We start from the raw sequence: 17,911 nt of genomic DNA, 5'->3' as shown, positions 1-17,911 counted from the left end.
ACCAGGAAATTATTGTGCAATTCTTTTTTGTTGCATCCAAACTGTTCCCTTCAAAAATCTGACTATTGTATACCTGTATATTAAATTCCTAGCTGTTCAATTTGTTCAGCAGATACTTTGTGACAGTATATACTGTATACAATGCATACAGGCTGTAAAGTAATCCTGAAATCAAACCTCTGATTTATATTTCTGGAAATTTAATAGCTGATGTGAACTCCATCTGTTTTGTACTTGCTGTGTTCAGCAGAACTGCGGGGGGGGGGGGAGTTAAATGTTTTCTGTAGGAGTCAAAATTTGTAGCTTTCTTCTGCTTTGAGACAAAAGAAGATGCCGTTTCTTATGATCAGCTTTTTTATTCACAAGTTTATTTCAGGGTCTTGAGGACCATTGCCACTGTAAGCCAAGGCAAAAAGAGACTTTTCTGTGATGTGTGGAAGAAAGAGTTAAATCTTAGTTACCAACAACACTAGAATATGAAGATTATCCTCAGAATACTATTTTTTGGGTTTTTTTCTGTAAGAGCAGAGTTTTTGCATGGTCATCTTTTAAGAAATCCAGAAGAGCTGGAACAGCTGGGGTTCTAGTGTTTCCCTTTCCCCTTGACATTAGTAGAATTTTGTCCAAATGGTTTTACCAGTCCAGCTGATAGAAGGTCTGTGTGATGCTAGAAGAGTCTCTATCACTTGGGAAGAGTGACAGTTCACAGGCAAGGAGCAATTATGACAGAGGTTCCCTCTGTAGTTCCTGAAGGGATCTCCTCACAGATTGGCTCCACCATAAAGGGGAAGGAGAGCACAAACTGAGAGGTCGTTTGTAAAGGCCCCCATACACAGAACACTCTGCTGGAGTGTCAGGAGGGCGTACTCACACATAGTTCTCTGCTTGTATTCTGTGGGGAGTGGGCGGTTGAGGCCTCTCTCCTCTGGGATGGCTCGCGGCCCATTGGAAGAAAGGAAGCACTGGGTTGGAAAGGAAGGAAGCCCTAGCCTTCCCAAAGAGCACTGAGGGTATGCCCTATGGGGATGGCTTCTACCATTACGACCCAGAATGGGGCAACGGTGAGAGTGGGGCAATGGGTCTCTATGTGGGGGAATGCTATTACCCTTATTAGTCCCACAGCCTCTGAGTCACATTGACTCCTGAACACTAAGTACAATATTAGGCAAGCAGAGCTGTTTCAGGAAGCAAATAAGAGAGCCAACAAAGTAGCTATGAAATATTATACTCGTTGCAGTTGCCTGCTGACTGTATAAACAAAACACTGGTTTGCCCTGGAAAACAAAGTGACAAGAGAATGTTCTATGATTGTTTCATCTGGTGCAATAGCTTTTTTGGATAATGTCCTCATCTCTCTTAACGTACATGTACTTTGCTTGCAGTATTGTACAGGACATAATGTACTAAAACAAGCAGCGCTGAGGACAGATGCTGTGTGTTGACTATTCAGAGCTCTGCCATAAAATGCAAGGATGGGGCTTGTATTTTCCTCCATATGTTCTTAGTTTATTTCCCCTACTATTTTGAAATATTGTTCGTGTTTCTCTCTACTACATATTTTCTCCAAGAAAAATACATGGGTCTTCTCATCTTTGCACTCAGGGATCTCAAAGCACTTTACAACTATATGTTAATTAACCCTAACTACATAGGTTAGGATTATAGTAACTAGGTAATGTTTCTACCATGGCTGAAAATGTAACTGATAAGTATTTAATATATTTATACATATAAAATATTTAAAATTCAGATTCTATTTGCAGACAAATACTATGTAAAGATGGAGTTAAGGTTGAGAGCATATAAGCTCTTTGGGAAGGGGCTGTTTTTTGTTCAGTTTGTGAAGGGTCTAGCACAATGACGTCCTGTGACTAGGGGTGTTACAGTAATATAAATTAATAATAATAGGTATCAATCATGTAGGCTAAAATCTGTTACAGAGCTGTGGCAATTATTCCTAAACCAAACATTATAAACCTGTGAAATTTGGAGTTAAGCTTTGACATTAAAAGATATCCAAATGTGTTAAGATATGGAAATACAGTTATGGCACCTAAACAACCTTAACTCTGCCCTGTAGTGACACCATGCACTAACCATATGATTATGATTAAGGCCTTTTAGTGATTGTGGTTACAGAGTTGATTAAATTTATTTTTAATGAGACACACACCCATTTTGTTTTGTCACTACAGGGCAGGTTAAGGTTGTTTAGGTATTTCTGTGCATTTCCATATCTTAACATATTGCCCCAGGCCTCCCACCCACACTAACCAGGAGTCCCCAATTCCCTCCTCACGCATGCCAAAGGGGAGACCCTCCATGACTGCTCCTCCCCCCAAAATGGAGTCCCCTGCATTTAATGTTTCTCTGCTCCACAGCAGGATGCAATTGGATACATGCAGAGGACCAGACCAGGCAGGGGCTAGAGGGCAGAGAGCAATGACAGCCCCAGGGGAAATCCTCCCCTCAAATCCTGCAGGGCTCCACTGCCTCCTTAACTAAAGTTTTACTGCCCCTCCCCTTCCTAACACCCATGACACCTTCCCCCAGTTTAGGAGGGGAAGTCACATGGGGTTAGAGTCAACTGTCATGCCAGAGGGTGAATGTGGGTAATGAAGGAGGATATTCAAAGGAGGTTGGTACATGCTGTATCCCAGTGGTTCTCAAACTTTTGTACTAGTGACCCCTTTCACATAGCAAGCCTCTGAGTGCGACCCCCCCCTTATAAATTAAAAACACTTTTTAATATATTTAACACCATTATAAATGCTGGATGCAAAGCAGGGTTTGGGGTGCAGGCTGACCGCTTGCGCCCCCCCCCATATAATACCCTCATGACCCCCCAGTTTGAGAACCCCTGCTGTATCCCATATCCTAGCTGAAGTATTTGAAGCCTCTAAAGTTGCCAGCACTGAGGGACAGGAAGAAAATGGCAATAAGCCTCCTTTGTCCCCTGGTCATGCCCTGTCTCACCAGCCTGGCTGTGAAGGGACACTATGTAGCTGGGCATGCCACCACCCTGGCTGTGCCCTGTCACCACAGCCTAACACAAGGGGGCATTGTGAAGCTACAGGTGCCACCCACATTATCTTGGCAGTGCGCCATCTGTCAAACCTCGTACCAGGGAGCACTGTGCTGCATGCGTTACTTCCCTCTCCACCCACTCCTGTTGCTTCTCCCCAGACAGATGCTAAGGGGGTGCTGTGATTCCTCGAGTGCATCACTTCATACCCTGGTCATCCCTGCCTTCCTAGATTACTAATAGGGGATTCTGTGTTGCTGGGACTGCTGCTCTTCATAGCCCAGCTGTGATTTGGCTCGCCCACACGGGCGGCAGGAAGCATAGGCAGGGGAAGACTGTGCCTCCCCAAACAGCCTGGTGTGGCTCCACCCAGGCTCCGCGTCCCCCATGCTCCCTTCTGCCTGCTTCAGTTCCCTTCCCATTCTTCTGTGGCTGAGAGGCTGGGGCCGGTGCACACAAGGCCCAGGGCTGGGCTCTGGGACCGTGCCACCCATCCCGCACTCTGGGTTGGGGGTGCTCCCACCACACCACCTGTCTGGGACTGGAGGGTGCTCCGGCCATGCCATCCTCCTGCCCACCACGGGGGGCATGCGCGGGGGGCCAGCAGGCATGGAGGAGTGTGTGTTCTAGGCTTCAGCGGGGGTAGGTGGCAGGGGCAGGGCCTTGGCCAGAAGGGGAGGCCAGGAGCTAGCCTTTCCCAACAGCATGTTCACCCACTGCCAATACTCTCCCTTCTTGTTCTAGGGCACTGGTTCTCAAACTGTGGGTTAAACCCTCAAAGCGGGTCACAACCACGTTTGAATGGCGTCACCAGGGTTGGCATTGGACTTGCTGGGGCCCTGAATGGTGGGGCTCAGGTTATAGGCCCCCTGCGTGGGACTGAAGCCCTTGGTCTTTAGCTCCACACACACACACACACACACACACAACCCTAGGGCATTGGGGCTTAGGCTTTGGCACCCTCACCCAGGGCCGCAGGACTTGGGAGGGCTCAGGCTTAAGTCCCTTCTCCTGGGGTCGTATAGTAATTTTTGTTGTCAGAAGGGGGTTGTGGTGCAAGGACATTTGAGAACCCTTGTTCTACAGCATGCATAGGTAGATGTGGGAGGAATGCATTCATAATCTAAATAGACATGATAGATTAAGGGCTATCTTTTCTGGTCAGTTACTGATATGTAAACTTGGAGTAATGCCATTAACTTGACTGGAGGTACCGCACATTTACACTGGTATAACTAAGCTTGGATTTGGTCTATTGGGTGGGAGAAAATAAGATTAGCCCAATTTTACACATGGGGAAACTGAGGCACAAAGCTTTAGTGATTTGCTTGAGGTCATACAGGAACTGTGGCAGAGCAGCCACAGGAGTCCTGACTTACCCTCTTGTTTATCATGTAAGAGCTCGCTCCCCATAAACAGCTGAGAAGAGAACCCAGGAGTCCTGACTCCTTGCTTCCCTCCTGTTCTAACTACTAAATCACACCAAAGAGTGGAATCAGGACTAAACATACATGTTTCATAAGCCCTATATTGCTACTGGATTGAAAAACTCTAGCAACCCCTCCCCTCTCTTTCCTCTATGAACAGAACCCATCTGTATTGACAACCCAGATCAGCATCTCCTCGCATTGGCTTTCTGCCATTCTCTGCAGCACTCTAGAGCTAGCTTCATTCCTGCTCCTTTTAATCTCTATAACTAGTGGGAGCTTTGATAAACATGATCCTGAAAATAGAGCTGAGGATTCCACCAGACAGCAGCCAAAACAGCATGGTGTCAGGATCCTGCACTGAGCTGGGCTGGACCTGTTCATATTTGGATGGGACTCCTCCAGTCCCGCATCCAGGTATTTTACCAGCTGTTCTGGCCCCTTGTAATCCTAGACTTGGGAGTAAGGTTGCCAACTTTCTAATTGCAGAAAACCGAACACCCTTGCCCCACGCCTTGCCCCAAGGTCCTTCCCATTCTCCAAGGCCCTGTCCCTGATCACTCCATCCCTTGCTCTTACCCCCCCCCCCCGGCTCACTTGCTCCTTTTCACCGGGCTGGGGTAGGGGGAGCTGAGGGCTCTGACTGGGGGTGCAGACTCTGGGGTGGGGCTGGGGATGAGGAGTTAGGGGGGTCTGGGCTGGGGCCAAGGGGTTTGGAGTGTGGGAGGGGGCTCCAGGCTGTGGCATGGGGTTGGGGTGTGGGAAGGGATGAGGGCTCCAGCTGGGGGTGCAGGTTCTGGGGTGGTGCTGAGGGGTTTGGGGTGCAGGAGGGGGGTCTGGGCTGGGGCCAAGTGTGAGAGGGAGCTCGGGGTTGGGTCTGGGAGGGGGTGCTGAGTTGTGGCAGGGGCATGGGAGGGGGTTTGGGGTGCAGGCTCCAGGCGGCTCTCGCTGGGTCAGTTCGCAGGGGCCCCTTAAATAGCAGCCACATCAGCACTGCTCTGGCATTTCCAGGGGCTCAGAGGCTGCTCTATCTGCCATGAATCCTGGACACATGGCTTGGCCAGTGCACCAAGGACAAAAGTTTATCTTGTTCTCCGGAATGCGGGGGGTGGGAGGGGTGAAGGGGAGTGAATTCCCCACAAGTGACACACACACACACACATACCTCACTGCTGCCCCTGGCTTGCTGCGCCCCCCCAGTGTAGCCCAAATCACAGCAGCTCCAGGGAGAGAGTTGCTGCAGATTCCCTCCTCATCCCCACACCCTTTGCAGTGATCCCCAGCCCCTCTCCTTTTTCCCCCCACTCCAGCCACTGGCTCGGGCCTCCATGCCCAGCTGCTGCCCGGCTCTGCTCGGACCCGTTCCCAGGGAGAGCAGCCCAACTTTAGTCCCATGCTTCTGGGCAGCCCATTCGGGAGGAGACTGATAAGCCCACAGCCCCTTACCTGCTGGTTGCATGGTCCTGAAACAAGCCCGGCACAGCAGCCTCTGGGAACAGGCTATGGGACAGCCAGCGACAGCTCGCCCTGGCCCCCTGCCCTCATGCCGGCTTCATGTAATCCATGGGGAGCTGGGCTGGCTCTTCTTTCTGCTCCCATCGGCCAGGGGGCATTCTGCGGGTCAGGGAGGGGGCTGAAAGCAGTTCCTAAAGGCCACAGTGCCCAGTCCTCAGGGATCCACCCTGGCCACTGCGGCAGCTACTGCCCCGGATTAACACTGCTGGCCCCAGCCTGCAGCCAAATGCCTTTCCCAGCCTTTCTGCTGGGATACATGCCTGCCAGGGCTCGCACCACGCCTGAGCTCCACAGAGAGAGCTGCAGCAGGTCCCGTCCTCATACCCCCACCACCAACTGGACTTTTAACAGCCTAGTCAGCAGTGCTGACTCGAGCTGCCAGGGTCACTTTTTTGACTGGACGTTCCAGTCAAAAACCGGACACGAGGCAACCTTATTTGGGAGTCAAACACCCACACATACACTATTCCTGAGGGAATTCTGTGCCTAAAAATTCTGCACACAATATTTTAAAATTCTGCATATTTTATTTGTCAATAAATAAATGTGGAGGCTCCAGCATTGCAGTGGGATGGGAGATCACCCTGAAGCCACCCCCAACACAGAGTGGGCGGTGAGGCTGCACCCAACCCAGATAAAGAGCAAGGCCTGGCCTGTCCCAGAAACACCCCAACACAACCAGAACTAGCAGCTGAGCTCAGCACAGGGTAGGAGCCTCCAGCCAGGTCAACCCCAGCCTCCTGCATCCCCACAGTAATTTACCTCTCTGCCTGTTGTTCCGGGTGCCCGAATCAACACACCTGCAGGGCTGGGGAGGGGCACATGACTGCTCTTGAGTCTTCCCTTTGCTTCTCTGTCAGAAGTCATTTTTTCCGCAGATAAGCAAAGAAATCTGTGAGGGACATGAATTCTGTGTGCATGGAGTGGCGCAGTATTCCCCCAGGAGTAACACACACAAAGAAGCCAAGGTGCACTGAGCATGAGATGTTTAATGGCCTCCCTCCTAGGCTACAGGAGTTGACAGGGTGTAGGGCTTCCTAAGGTGCAGTGCCAACTCTAGTGTTTCTTGTCATAGGTGCCAGCTCCCTTGTAGGCCCCAACATAGCCACTGTTATCGGTCACGTCTTCACGTCCAGCTATCCCTTTCCCCTTGCCGCTCTCATCAAACCGTTCCTTGTGGGACCCTGTGTATTTGCTGGTGTCTGTCAGTCTATCAACCCCACCAGCTGTGGTGGTTTTCTGCAAGAGACAGCAAAAGTCAGCAGAATTGAGGGTGGAGGTCACAATAGTTTCAGGCCTATCCCAAAGGTTGGGGCCTGTGTGGGGGTTGTACTGGGCTCATTCCTGTCTCCGGGGAATGTAATATCTCCATGAAGCTCACATTAGGTTAGTTCCTGCCCTGAGTGGGGTGTTATCTCTCTATGGTGGGATGCCTCACATTATGCTCATTCTTTTCCTGAGTGAAGTGGGATCTTGGGCAGGTGGAAGGGAAGAAGAGCCCTCATAGCGGGTTCATTCCTGCCCCAAGTAGGGTCTGTACAGAGGGCAGGGAGATCTGGTGCTTGGGCAGGGAAGTGAGGGGGTGCCAGGTTAGGGACACCTTAGGGAGAGCTGGTAACTCACCGTTACACCCACGTTGGCTGGCTCTTTGCCCTCCATCAGTGCGTACACAGCCTGCAGGGCCTCCTCAGGAGACTTGCCCTTGAACCGCTTGCCACACAGTTCCTTCATGGCCTGCTGGAACTCAGCGAAGTTGATGGTGCGAGAGCCTTTGGTCCTGCAGTGAGAGGGGAACAGACATGGGAAGTTACCACTGGGCCAGGGAGCTGCAGTGGCAGCAAAAAGTCCAGAACATCCCCACTACACTCATCACACTGGGGAACGAGCTCTTCACTCCTCTTTGTTTTTCCCTTCCCACCCTTATCTGTTGCTCCCATCTCTTCTCCATTGCCCACTCACTTGACTTTGTTGAACACAATATCGACATCGGTGCTGGTCACGGCCTTCCCGTCCATCACGCCACAATCCTTCAACATCTTGGAGAAGTTCTTGCCCGTCATATCATTGCCAGTGGCAGCCGTGTCACCATATGTGGCAAATTTACGGAAGGCTTTCTCCAACTCCGACATCCTCCAGCTAGGGAAAGAGGGAGACTGTTAGGCTGGGCCTCCCCACCAAGACATCACCACTACAACCCCTTCACCCTGAGAGTAAGTTGTTGGGGTCATAATGATATTTACATAAAGACAACTGGAATTTAGGAGTGGGGTGTCTGGGGAGAGAAGAGAAATGGGTGGGCGTTATTTCTAGAGAGTTGGGATTTGTGGAGAGGGAGTGTGTCAGTCTTATTCTATTAAAATGTATAGAAATTGGGCAGTCTAAATCCTCTGGACAGCTTTGGAAACCACAACCATAGTCAGAGCTCCAGCATCACACAAACTTTGGGATTCTACCCAAAGATTCCTGCATGGTCTGCTTTCTCCCCGCAGTGAATGAAGTTGGTAGGTCAGACCATAGCTCCCTATTTAGACCCCTCTTACCATAGTATCTGAGCCTCATCCCTGAATTTAGCCTCTGAGGAAGGGAATTATTCCCATTTTATCGATGGGGAACTAAGGGATGGAGAAATGAAGTCTGAGATTTTGAATGCTGTCTAAGCAATTAGGACATCCAATTCCCATTAAAATTAAATGGAGACTGGTTGTCAAATCCCCTTAGGCAGATCTGAAAATCCTAGTTTAAGTCTTTGGCTGAGCTTAAAATCAAACCCAAATCAATCAAACTCTCCCTCTCACTAATTCCCCAGACATAGCTCTATAGCCTCTTCTGACCGTTTGTCAATATTCCATTAATTGTCAATTGATTCAGACTCAGGACTATTGGATTTAGGCTTGAGAGAGAAAATGCCAGGATTTTCAAAGCAATACAAGGGAGCTGGGCACTCCAATTCTGTTGATTTTTAAAGGGATTTGAGTGTCTAAGCTCCTTAGGCTTCTTGGAAATTTCCATCAAGTCCTATCGACACCCACCTCCCTTCACCCACTGGTTCTGTCCTTCAAGTTTCTTTGGGGCTGATAGGGTTTTTAAAGTACTCCCAGTGCTTCCAGAACACTAAGGAAGAACCAGATTGCTCACCTGGGTAAATCCAGAGACACTCATCTGAAATCCCAAAAGAATTTACTGAATGTAGTGTCTCTGGATTTAGTCCAAGGGATAACTAAAATCAGAACTGATCCCTTTCCCCTCTAATACTGACTCCTTATCCAGAGGCTGGGCTAACCTGAGTGGGCAGATATTCCTGGCCCTTTGTCTGCTTGTTGCGTGTTTCTCTTGGGAGGAGGTCAACTACTTTAAGCCATCAGCACCAGAGACTGGGGTTTCAGGCTGAGCCACCTATTGTAACCTCATCAGTTGTTTGTGATGTCATCACTTGCCCACCCACCTGAGCGCTGACATCAGTGTCACAGGGCGAAGGCTAAAAGCAGTGGTGGTATTTGGGGAACTGGGTTGAAGGATGAGAAATGTTTATACCCAACTACATATTATTTTACAACATTATTTGGGAAAAAATTAGGAAATGGATTCCCTGCCCCTAATGCCAAAACCCTCGGAATGAAAGCCTGGCTCCATTGAAGTCAACAGAAAAACTCCCAGTGTCTTCAAACCCACCATCACTCATTCCTAAACACACAGAGAGCTTATCACTGCTCTTCACAGCCCAAACAGTTGGTAGAAATCAATCAAGAGGTGGCTTTCCTTGTGCTTCTGGCTCCAGCACTTACTGTCCTCGAAAAAGTTAGGTGAATTTCCAGAACGGTAACTTTGTAGAATAAAGCAGCTCGCTAAGCCAAAAGACTAAAAAACAAGAGACAGATTTTTTCCCTTCTGAAGTCACATGCACACGACGACTCATTTCGCCCATCTATGCATGTGTATTATTCCTACTAATGTTAATGGAAATAATTTGTGTGTAACAAGAGGAGAATCAATCCATTAAAGTTTATTATACTCTGAAAAAGGAATTTATACTAAAACTGAAAATAACAAATTGTTTGGTTCATTGGCAATTTTGAAAAGTAAACAAAAACAAATTTCAGGTTGAACCAAAAATGTAAATTATCTACAGCTCAAAAAGAAAAAAAAATCATTTCAGGTTGAATGAAATGTTTTGTTTTGACAAAGTTGAAACCTAATGCTGAATTTTGACCAGCTTTAGACATTTTTTTATTTTTGTGAAAGATAAAATTACAGGAAATTTTGAAATGAAAAGTTATTACAAATCATAAAATGAAATGTTTCAAAAATGTCAAAATGAAAAGTTTAGATTTTTTCAGAATGTGTTTTCCTCCCAAAATGAAATATTTGGCAAAACTGACGCAAATTTGCAAAACATTTTTGTGTCACAAAAATCTGAATTTTTCTTCCCAAAAAGTTTCTACCAAAAATATTTCACCTGGATGTAATCAATACAATAAGTCCTGGGATTCCATGTTTATTATCTCTCAGTGATTCCAAATCAAATTTATTCACTTTACAAGTCAAAAGATTGCAAACTCAGCCTGGGATGTGAAAGTCAAGCGGGTTCTTTCCTTCTGCTGCATGTGCTGTAAGAATGGAAAATTTGCAGGCCATAACACAACACACATAACACACATGCAATCCCATTGTCTCTAAAATATTAGTTATAATAAAAGTTATTACTGAAGATATATTTGAACCTATGCCTAATGGTGTGCCAGAAAGAAACCAACTGCAGTTTGAAGGAGATCTTTTGACTGATAAATTGGGCAAAGTTGCTTTAGAAGTCATTGACAGAATATGAAATCCCCACAATGCTATTGTTATTCATGTTTCAGAGCAGTACTGCACCTCAGCATGCACGTTGGACGGTTGCTTCATGCTACAAGGAGAGTATAATCTGTACTTCAATGTAATGTAGTCAGCATTCCTCTCCATGCCAGTTTAATCCAGGCTAGGATAGCCTGTGTGGTAATATTAGTTAGCACAGGTGACCGTTATTTAGTCCAGGAGCTAGAATATCAGAGAGAAACCATTATACAAGGGTTCTGTTCACCTCAGCATGCATGCGCAGAACTGGCAATTTCTAGATAAGCATTTCTGACAAATTTAGTCCATGTTTATGTAGCATAATACATGGGGCCTTTATTATTAAAACACATATAAGTTTAACTTTCTGGATGGTGAGGAATATTATAAGGCATAAACAGTGCTCCTCTAAAATGGGAAACTCCAGACAGTTCACCCAACAACATAAACGTTTCCTATCTCAACCGTGACCACCACTAGCACAGTGTACACTGAGCCAAACAGTACAATACTCCTCACTATCACTTATGTGGAAACAGTTTTTATAAAAGCATTCCATTAGTGGCAGCCCCACACTCACATACAAGAGCAGAATGTGTCTGGAGTTGTTTTAGCTCTACAACTGAAAGCGGTATCCATTTTTTACTCGGCTCAGAGGTCTGGAAACTCACAGATAAGACCCACTTCTTAGTAAGAATAAACTGTGAGATGTTTCTGAGATTATAGTTCTGGCTCCAGGGAGTTTCACAAATCCACCTGACTTTGGTATTATTATTTATTAGGATTACAATAGTGCTCAGAGGCCATAGTCAGGATTGGGGTTCCACTGTGTTGAGCATTATATTCCTTGGGTGTTTGATTTTATCTTTCCAGCAATGTTAACTGAACTGTTTGAAACCTTGTACAACCAGAAAGCTTCCTATTGGCTAAACATCTGAGGAGGCACAAGTGGATAAGTAAATTAACTATAATTTACCCAGAGAAAATGCCTGATCATGTTTCCAGTTAAGCCAATGGTAAAACCCATACTGATTTCAGTGGTGCAGGATCAGACCTTAAATTGAAACAAGTGCTTAGATAGTACCATGTAATGAATTTAGTAATATATTTGGGTCAACCTACACCTGATTGCTTAGATCCAGTGTCACCAGCATTCATCCATTTTAAGGCCAGAAGGGACCATTAGATCACCTAGTCTGACCACCTATGTAACACTGAGCAGAGATTTTCACCCACTTTACCCTGTATTGAGCCCAATAACTTGTGTTTGACCAACACACATTTTCCAGAAAGAGATCCAGTCTTGCTTTGAAGATATCGAGAGGTAGAGAACCCACCATTCCCCTTGGTAGTTTGTCCAATAGTTAATCACCCTGACTGTTAAAAATGTTGCCTTGTTTTTTATTTGAATTTGTCTGAATTTAACTTCCAGCCATTGCTTTTTATTTTGTTTTGTTTGGCCTTTCTCTGCTAAATTAGATTAATGAGTTCCTTGTATTTTCTCCCTACTAAGCTACTTACACACAGTAATCAAGCGAGCTCTCATTCTTCTTTTTGATAAACTATGTAGATTGAGCTCCTTAATTTTCTCAATGTAAGGCATTTTTTTCAACCCTTCAAACCATTTTTGTGCCTCTTTTCTGCGTCCTCTCCAATTTTTCAATATCATTTTTAAAATGTGGACACCAGAACAGGTCACAGTATTCCAGTATTGCTCTCACTTCTCAGTTCCTAGTCACACTTTCCCTGTTCATACTTCCAAGGATCATATTAGCTCTTTTTGTCACAGCGTCACACTGGGAGCTCGTGTTCTGTTGTTTGTCTGCTATGAGCCTAAAATCCTTTTTGGAATCACTGCTTTCCAAGATACAGTTGTCTATTCTGTAGGTATAGCCTGCATTCTTTGTTCCAAAATATATAGCCTTGCGTTTGGCTGTATTAAAACTCAGTTTGTTTGACTAGGCCCAGCTTACCAAGCAATCCAAATTACTCTGTATAACTGCCCTCCTCTCCTCATTATTTACCACTCCCCCAATCTTTGTGTCATCTGTAAATTTTTATCAGCATTGGTTTTATATTTACTTCCACCTCATTGATCAAAATGTTAACTAGTACCTGGTCTACTCCCAATCCCTACAGAAACCCACTAGCAACACCCCCAACGTAATGATGATTCCACATTGACAACTATTTTTCACACCTGTCAGTCAGTCTGTTCTTAATCCATTTAACATGGAGGACCTAGCTGTAAAGAGCATCTTTTCTTGTCTAAAGTAGACAGATCACATGGCAGAATAATTTTCAAAATGTTCCAGGTACATTGCTTCAGTGAACTTACAGCACATCCAGGGCTTTCAACAAAGTCTATACAAGAGAGTGCAAAATTTGGTACCATGTAACTAGTTAAGTATTGAGCTGCTGCCAGCCTCTTACAAACTCCGTTTAGTGAGGTTTGAGATGAGAATCTCATGTGGACAGACACTGAAGACACCAGGCTGAGAACAAGTTAATGCTCTATTTCTGCCACTGAGAAGGATCACAAAAAAAGGCCCTCCTTTGTGACTTCTTTAAAGAAGTCCCACAAAGTCCACATCTCCACTTTCCAGAGCAAAAAAACCCAACTTTTTCAAAACTTTACAAATTATGAAGGATGCAGTAGGTTGCCCAACCTTCAGCGCTAGGTAAGGGGATGAATCTGCACTAGTAAAATGCTTAGCCACTAAAGAAACAGTATAATTCAGGATTCTGTTCAAACACACAGTTGTTCAGGAAAGTTGGAGGACAGCTTTGATATCATCGTGAGGATTCTGATAATCTATTTAAAGGAGACCCAAACATTTTGTAGAGCCTAAAAAAGAAAATAGTTAGGGCACTTGCAATGCTAAAATAATGCATACATGTTATACAGAACACCAGAAATTCAGGAAAAGAGAAAGATTAAAGTATCAAAATCTTTAATATGCAAGAAGAATGTTTTTCTGCTGTTATGAATAAATTAATTCCAAATTACTATGTAGCTTCTATATTTTATGAATTATGACCATAATCACATAAACCTCTCTTTTCACATGCAGCTGTTTATAGCATAAATTCTTTTTAGTGCCATGATCAGAGAAATTGTTTGAATGAAGGCATTAACACATTGACAATCCCAAGAACTGTATTAAACATTTGAAATCAATCAAAATGAGCTGTTCAAAGTACAGATGGACCAAAATCAAAAGTGCGGATCCAAGAACCTTTGAACTATGGAGAAGTCTGAAATCATGACGCAGACATGGCTGTATGTTTTGTGTCTTGAGCCTGTCCCTTGTTGAGGTCAACAGTACTGTATTTTGAGGTTGAACCTTAGCCTTTTTAAACTCTAAACAGAAACACCATTTACATAGTGTTTTACTTTTAATCAAAGTGAAGTACAGTGGAGTGATATGCTGTCCTATCTAGAAAGTCAATGATCATGTCTGCCTAGGTAAACAAATATACTATGTTTGATGCAAATTTATAGGAGTAAAAGCAAGATCATGAGCAGGGCATAATTACCCATTTTTATAGGAAAGGATTTATGGAGTTTTAAGAAGAGAAAATCCTAGTCTTAGAAAAGTGACAAACAGCTTGTCAGAAATTAAGATAAGGCAAAATAGATTAAACACTTAGTTGCTCCTAATATTATTTTATCTTATAGTTTAGAATTTAATTCTCATAATGAATTTTCCATTTATGTTACAGAAAATGAATTCTTTCTTAGGCTCAGAGGTTAAATTTTAATTCAGAGGGGAAATTTATCATCACAGGGTTTGTAGTCCCTAAACATATGGGATTATAATGACAGTGTTTTAGTAGAAATTTTAAATCTGGGTATAGCCTTCTTCATGGGCCAATCCCCTGGCAAAACTCTTAAAGACAGTCTTTCCTCGTGCTCTTTCTGGGTAGGAAAGCACTCCTCTGCCCTCGACGTAATGATACAGTGTAAATGCCACAAGATAGCTCATAGTGAGCAAAAAAGCCCCAGCCCAGCATTTGAAAACCAGTGTGTGGTACATGACCTTCTCTTACTGTCCTTGGGTCCTGGAGGTGCCCATTCCAATTAACTTTCAGAAATAAATCAGAAATTGTCCATTCTAGCCTGTGTATTAAGGACACTGACCATAGTATGTGCATTCCCCTCCATAAAAAAATAAAAATATTTTTCCAATGACCAATTTCCTGAGACTAGCACCCCTACAAGTCTTTTAAAATCACTGATCTATAGTATCAGACATTGAGAACATAGAGAGGTGGCTGATTTTTGCTTTGAGTTTTGGTCAAACAGAATCTGTAAAGGACTCTGCAGTTCGCTTCAGAAAGAATACTCTTTAACTGGCCACAAATAGGCTGAACTTTCATACAGGGCACTCAGTTTTATTTAAAGTGAGACTCTGCTTACCTCTGGTAAGGGGAAAGATTTTTTTTATTAAAAAGAACATTTCATCATTTATAACTCGGGCCCCATGTCTATCACAGAGGTTGCAGAAGTCACGGATTTCATGTCTTTCCACGACCTCCATGACTTCTCCATGGACCAGGGTGGCTGACCCCAGGGCTCTGGGGCCAGCTGCTCAGGTGGCCCTGGGACAGCCACACCAGCCGCTGGAGGAGCCCCAGGGACAGCCATACCACCCGCTGCTCCTGTAGCCCCTGCAATGGTCCGCAGGCAGCCAGCCAGAGCAGCCGCAATCCGTGACCCCAGGCAGCAGTCCCCAGGTAGCCAGCCAGAGCAGCTGCAGTCTGCGGCCCCAGGCAGCAGTCCCTGGCCAGCTGGAGCAGCCGCAGTCCATGGCCCCAGGGAGTGGTCCCCCGCCAACCAGCAGCTGATGCTGCTGGCCACGGGCACCCCCCCTTGCAGGGGTTCTCCCATGCTCCCCCAGCAAATTTAATCACAGGTATTTTTAGTATAAGTCATGAACAGGTCACGGGCCATGAATTTTTGTTTATTTCCCGTGACCTGTCCATGACTTATACTAAAAATACCCATAGCCTTATTTATAAATTGTAAAAAAAAATATTTGATGATCCCAGTACAAAGAGGAGTGCAAATATTAATTATTCAAGCTTCTACTTCGTGAACTAGTGTGACTAAAAACATAATCAATATTCATTAAATATGAATCAGGATCCAATGAAAAATAATTCAGAAAATATTCTAGTGGCCAGGGTCTGTAAAGTGTGCTCTTAGTACCAATAAATGAAAAACATTAGATGTGTTTAACAGTATCAGAAAGTTAGACTTCTCTGATCAAAAAGGAACCAGATGATCTGTGAGTGCTGGAATGAAGGCTAAAGTTAACTACATGCTGTGTGAAGATGTATTTGCATTTTTTGTTTGTTTGTTTCACAGACATCAATGTCAACAAGTGACCGCCTTGTACTCTTATTATGGAACATGACCAAAAGAAAACAATATTCAGTTTTCACTGTACAGTTCTTAATTCTGAACACTTAAATGAAGTTTCCCCCTTTTATTTTTCCCTTATTTTTAGCAGTAGTAGTCTTACTATGATACCCCCTAGAGGCCCTAAAGAAGACCAGGGTCTGACTGTGCTGGACAGCAACGGAAACGTAGTAAGTGAAATTGTTCTTAAGAACCTTGGTTTTACAATTTCTCAAACTGTGTAGATGCTACAATACTTCTCAAAGTGTCTTTTCTGCCCTTGTCTCAATGCAGCCTGGAGGCCTCGGGCCTAACAAACTCAGCCTAGGGTTAGCAGCCCTCACGTACTTATCAACACTCTTTATACTGCTTCCTTCTCTTCCTACTCACTTGAATGGAATACTGGTTTTGGTTTGCATTGGTTGTATTGGGGAGCAGGAAGAATTCTTTTCCCCAGGAACCTGCCCACAAGGGAAAAAAGATAAAAGTTTCTCTCAGGCTGAGGGGCCCATAGTAAATATTTTGCAGCCGGATGATAGATCCTTAAGACACAGGATGAGAAGGCAGGACAATATCTACACCCTGCATCCCTATTGTTTTGAATGGGATAGCATGGGCATAAGTCAGAGTCGAACTTGGTCTACAGTGTCTAATCAATATGCTGGCATGGCCATTAACTACCCAAGTGCTAAGTGGACATGCCTTTTGTTGAAAATCTACTGAGGTACAGAGAAACTATTAAATAATTCCAGACTGGCCTTCACAAGGCTGTAGCTAACCTCTTAAGAAAGATGGCATACAATAATTTATCACAATAATAAAAAAACATGCTGTGATGTTAGTAAAATTCATCCCTAATATAATCCTGCTTCCCTGGAGTTAAATCACAGAAGTGGAAGGGATAGCTCAGTGGTTTGAGCATTGAGCTAAACCCAGGGTTGTGAGGGTTTGAGCTAAACCCAGGGTTGTGAGTTCAATCCTTGAGGGGGCCATCTGGGGCAAAAAAGTTTGGGAATGGTCCTGCTTTGAGCAGGGGGTTTTGGACTCGATGCCCTTCCAACCCTGATATTCTATGAATTAATTTAGCTCCTGAAGTCTATTTTCTTGTTTTGATATATTAGCTCCCTCCAGAATCAAAACTGCACTTGCCTCAGACTTGATTGGATGAAATCATCTGGTAATGAGTGATTTCGTTTGGACATGTTTCAACAAGTCCAGTCATGTGGATGTTGTTCCAACAGCATTTTTCTGTATGCACAAGACCCTTGGCAGTTTTTCAACACTAATCTAAAAGACACATATCTTAAATTCTTCATGCCTTTTGTACTGTACTTACCGTACTAGTACAGACGCTGATGTTTTATCAGCAGTCATTGAAGCTTGGTTTTCGTGTACAAGAAAGATTATGTTAATATTGTTTTAATGCTTACATTCTTGTTTACAAAAACAAGCACTTTAACAAAAATTATAAGAAGTAAAAATTACAGAAGTGCCTAAGGAGCCCAGGTCCAATTGACTTTCAGTGGGATTTTGCAGTTTAGACCCAACACTTAAGCCTATGGAAAATTTAGATACTTTCAAGCTTTTGGAAACCTATCTGTAGTGTGAACAGGTTGCCACCCAATGTCCTTACAGGCAAATATGCGGGACCCCCAACAGAGATACACCCACATGACATGAAACTGGTCCTTAATGTCCCTTCTGTAGCTA

At 44.6% G+C, this 17,911-nt stretch overlaps 1 protein-coding gene across 3 annotated transcripts in view; it reads right to left on the bottom strand.

Annotated features, from left to right (window-relative positions):
- Positions 1-6,792: 6,792 nt before the first annotated feature.
- LOC141987609 (tubulin polymerization-promoting protein family member 2-like) overlaps positions 6,793-17,911 on the bottom strand; it is a 34,106-nt gene continuing 22,987 nt past the window's right edge. For 2 of the 3 annotated variants that reach the window (XM_074953092.1, XM_074953090.1), the window contains 3 exons: positions 7,927-8,103; positions 7,591-7,744; positions 6,793-7,206 (listed from right to left, as the gene is read on the bottom strand). In XM_074953092.1, the coding sequence (XP_074809193.1) occupies positions 7,024-7,206; positions 7,591-7,744; positions 7,927-8,103 (514 nt within the window). In that variant the 3' untranslated portion in view covers positions 6,793-7,023. The remainder of the gene's footprint in view (positions 7,207-7,590; positions 7,745-7,926; positions 8,104-17,911) is intronic. The other variant, XM_074953093.1, reaches the window with a different exon arrangement.

This window comes from Natator depressus, chromosome 5, assembly GCF_965152275.1.
Source record: "Natator depressus isolate rNatDep1 chromosome 5, rNatDep2.hap1, whole genome shotgun sequence".
In the NCBI taxonomy this organism is placed as follows: domain Eukaryota; kingdom Metazoa; phylum Chordata; order Testudines; family Cheloniidae; genus Natator; species Natator depressus.
This window is presented reverse-complemented; position numbering and strand designations above follow the sequence as displayed.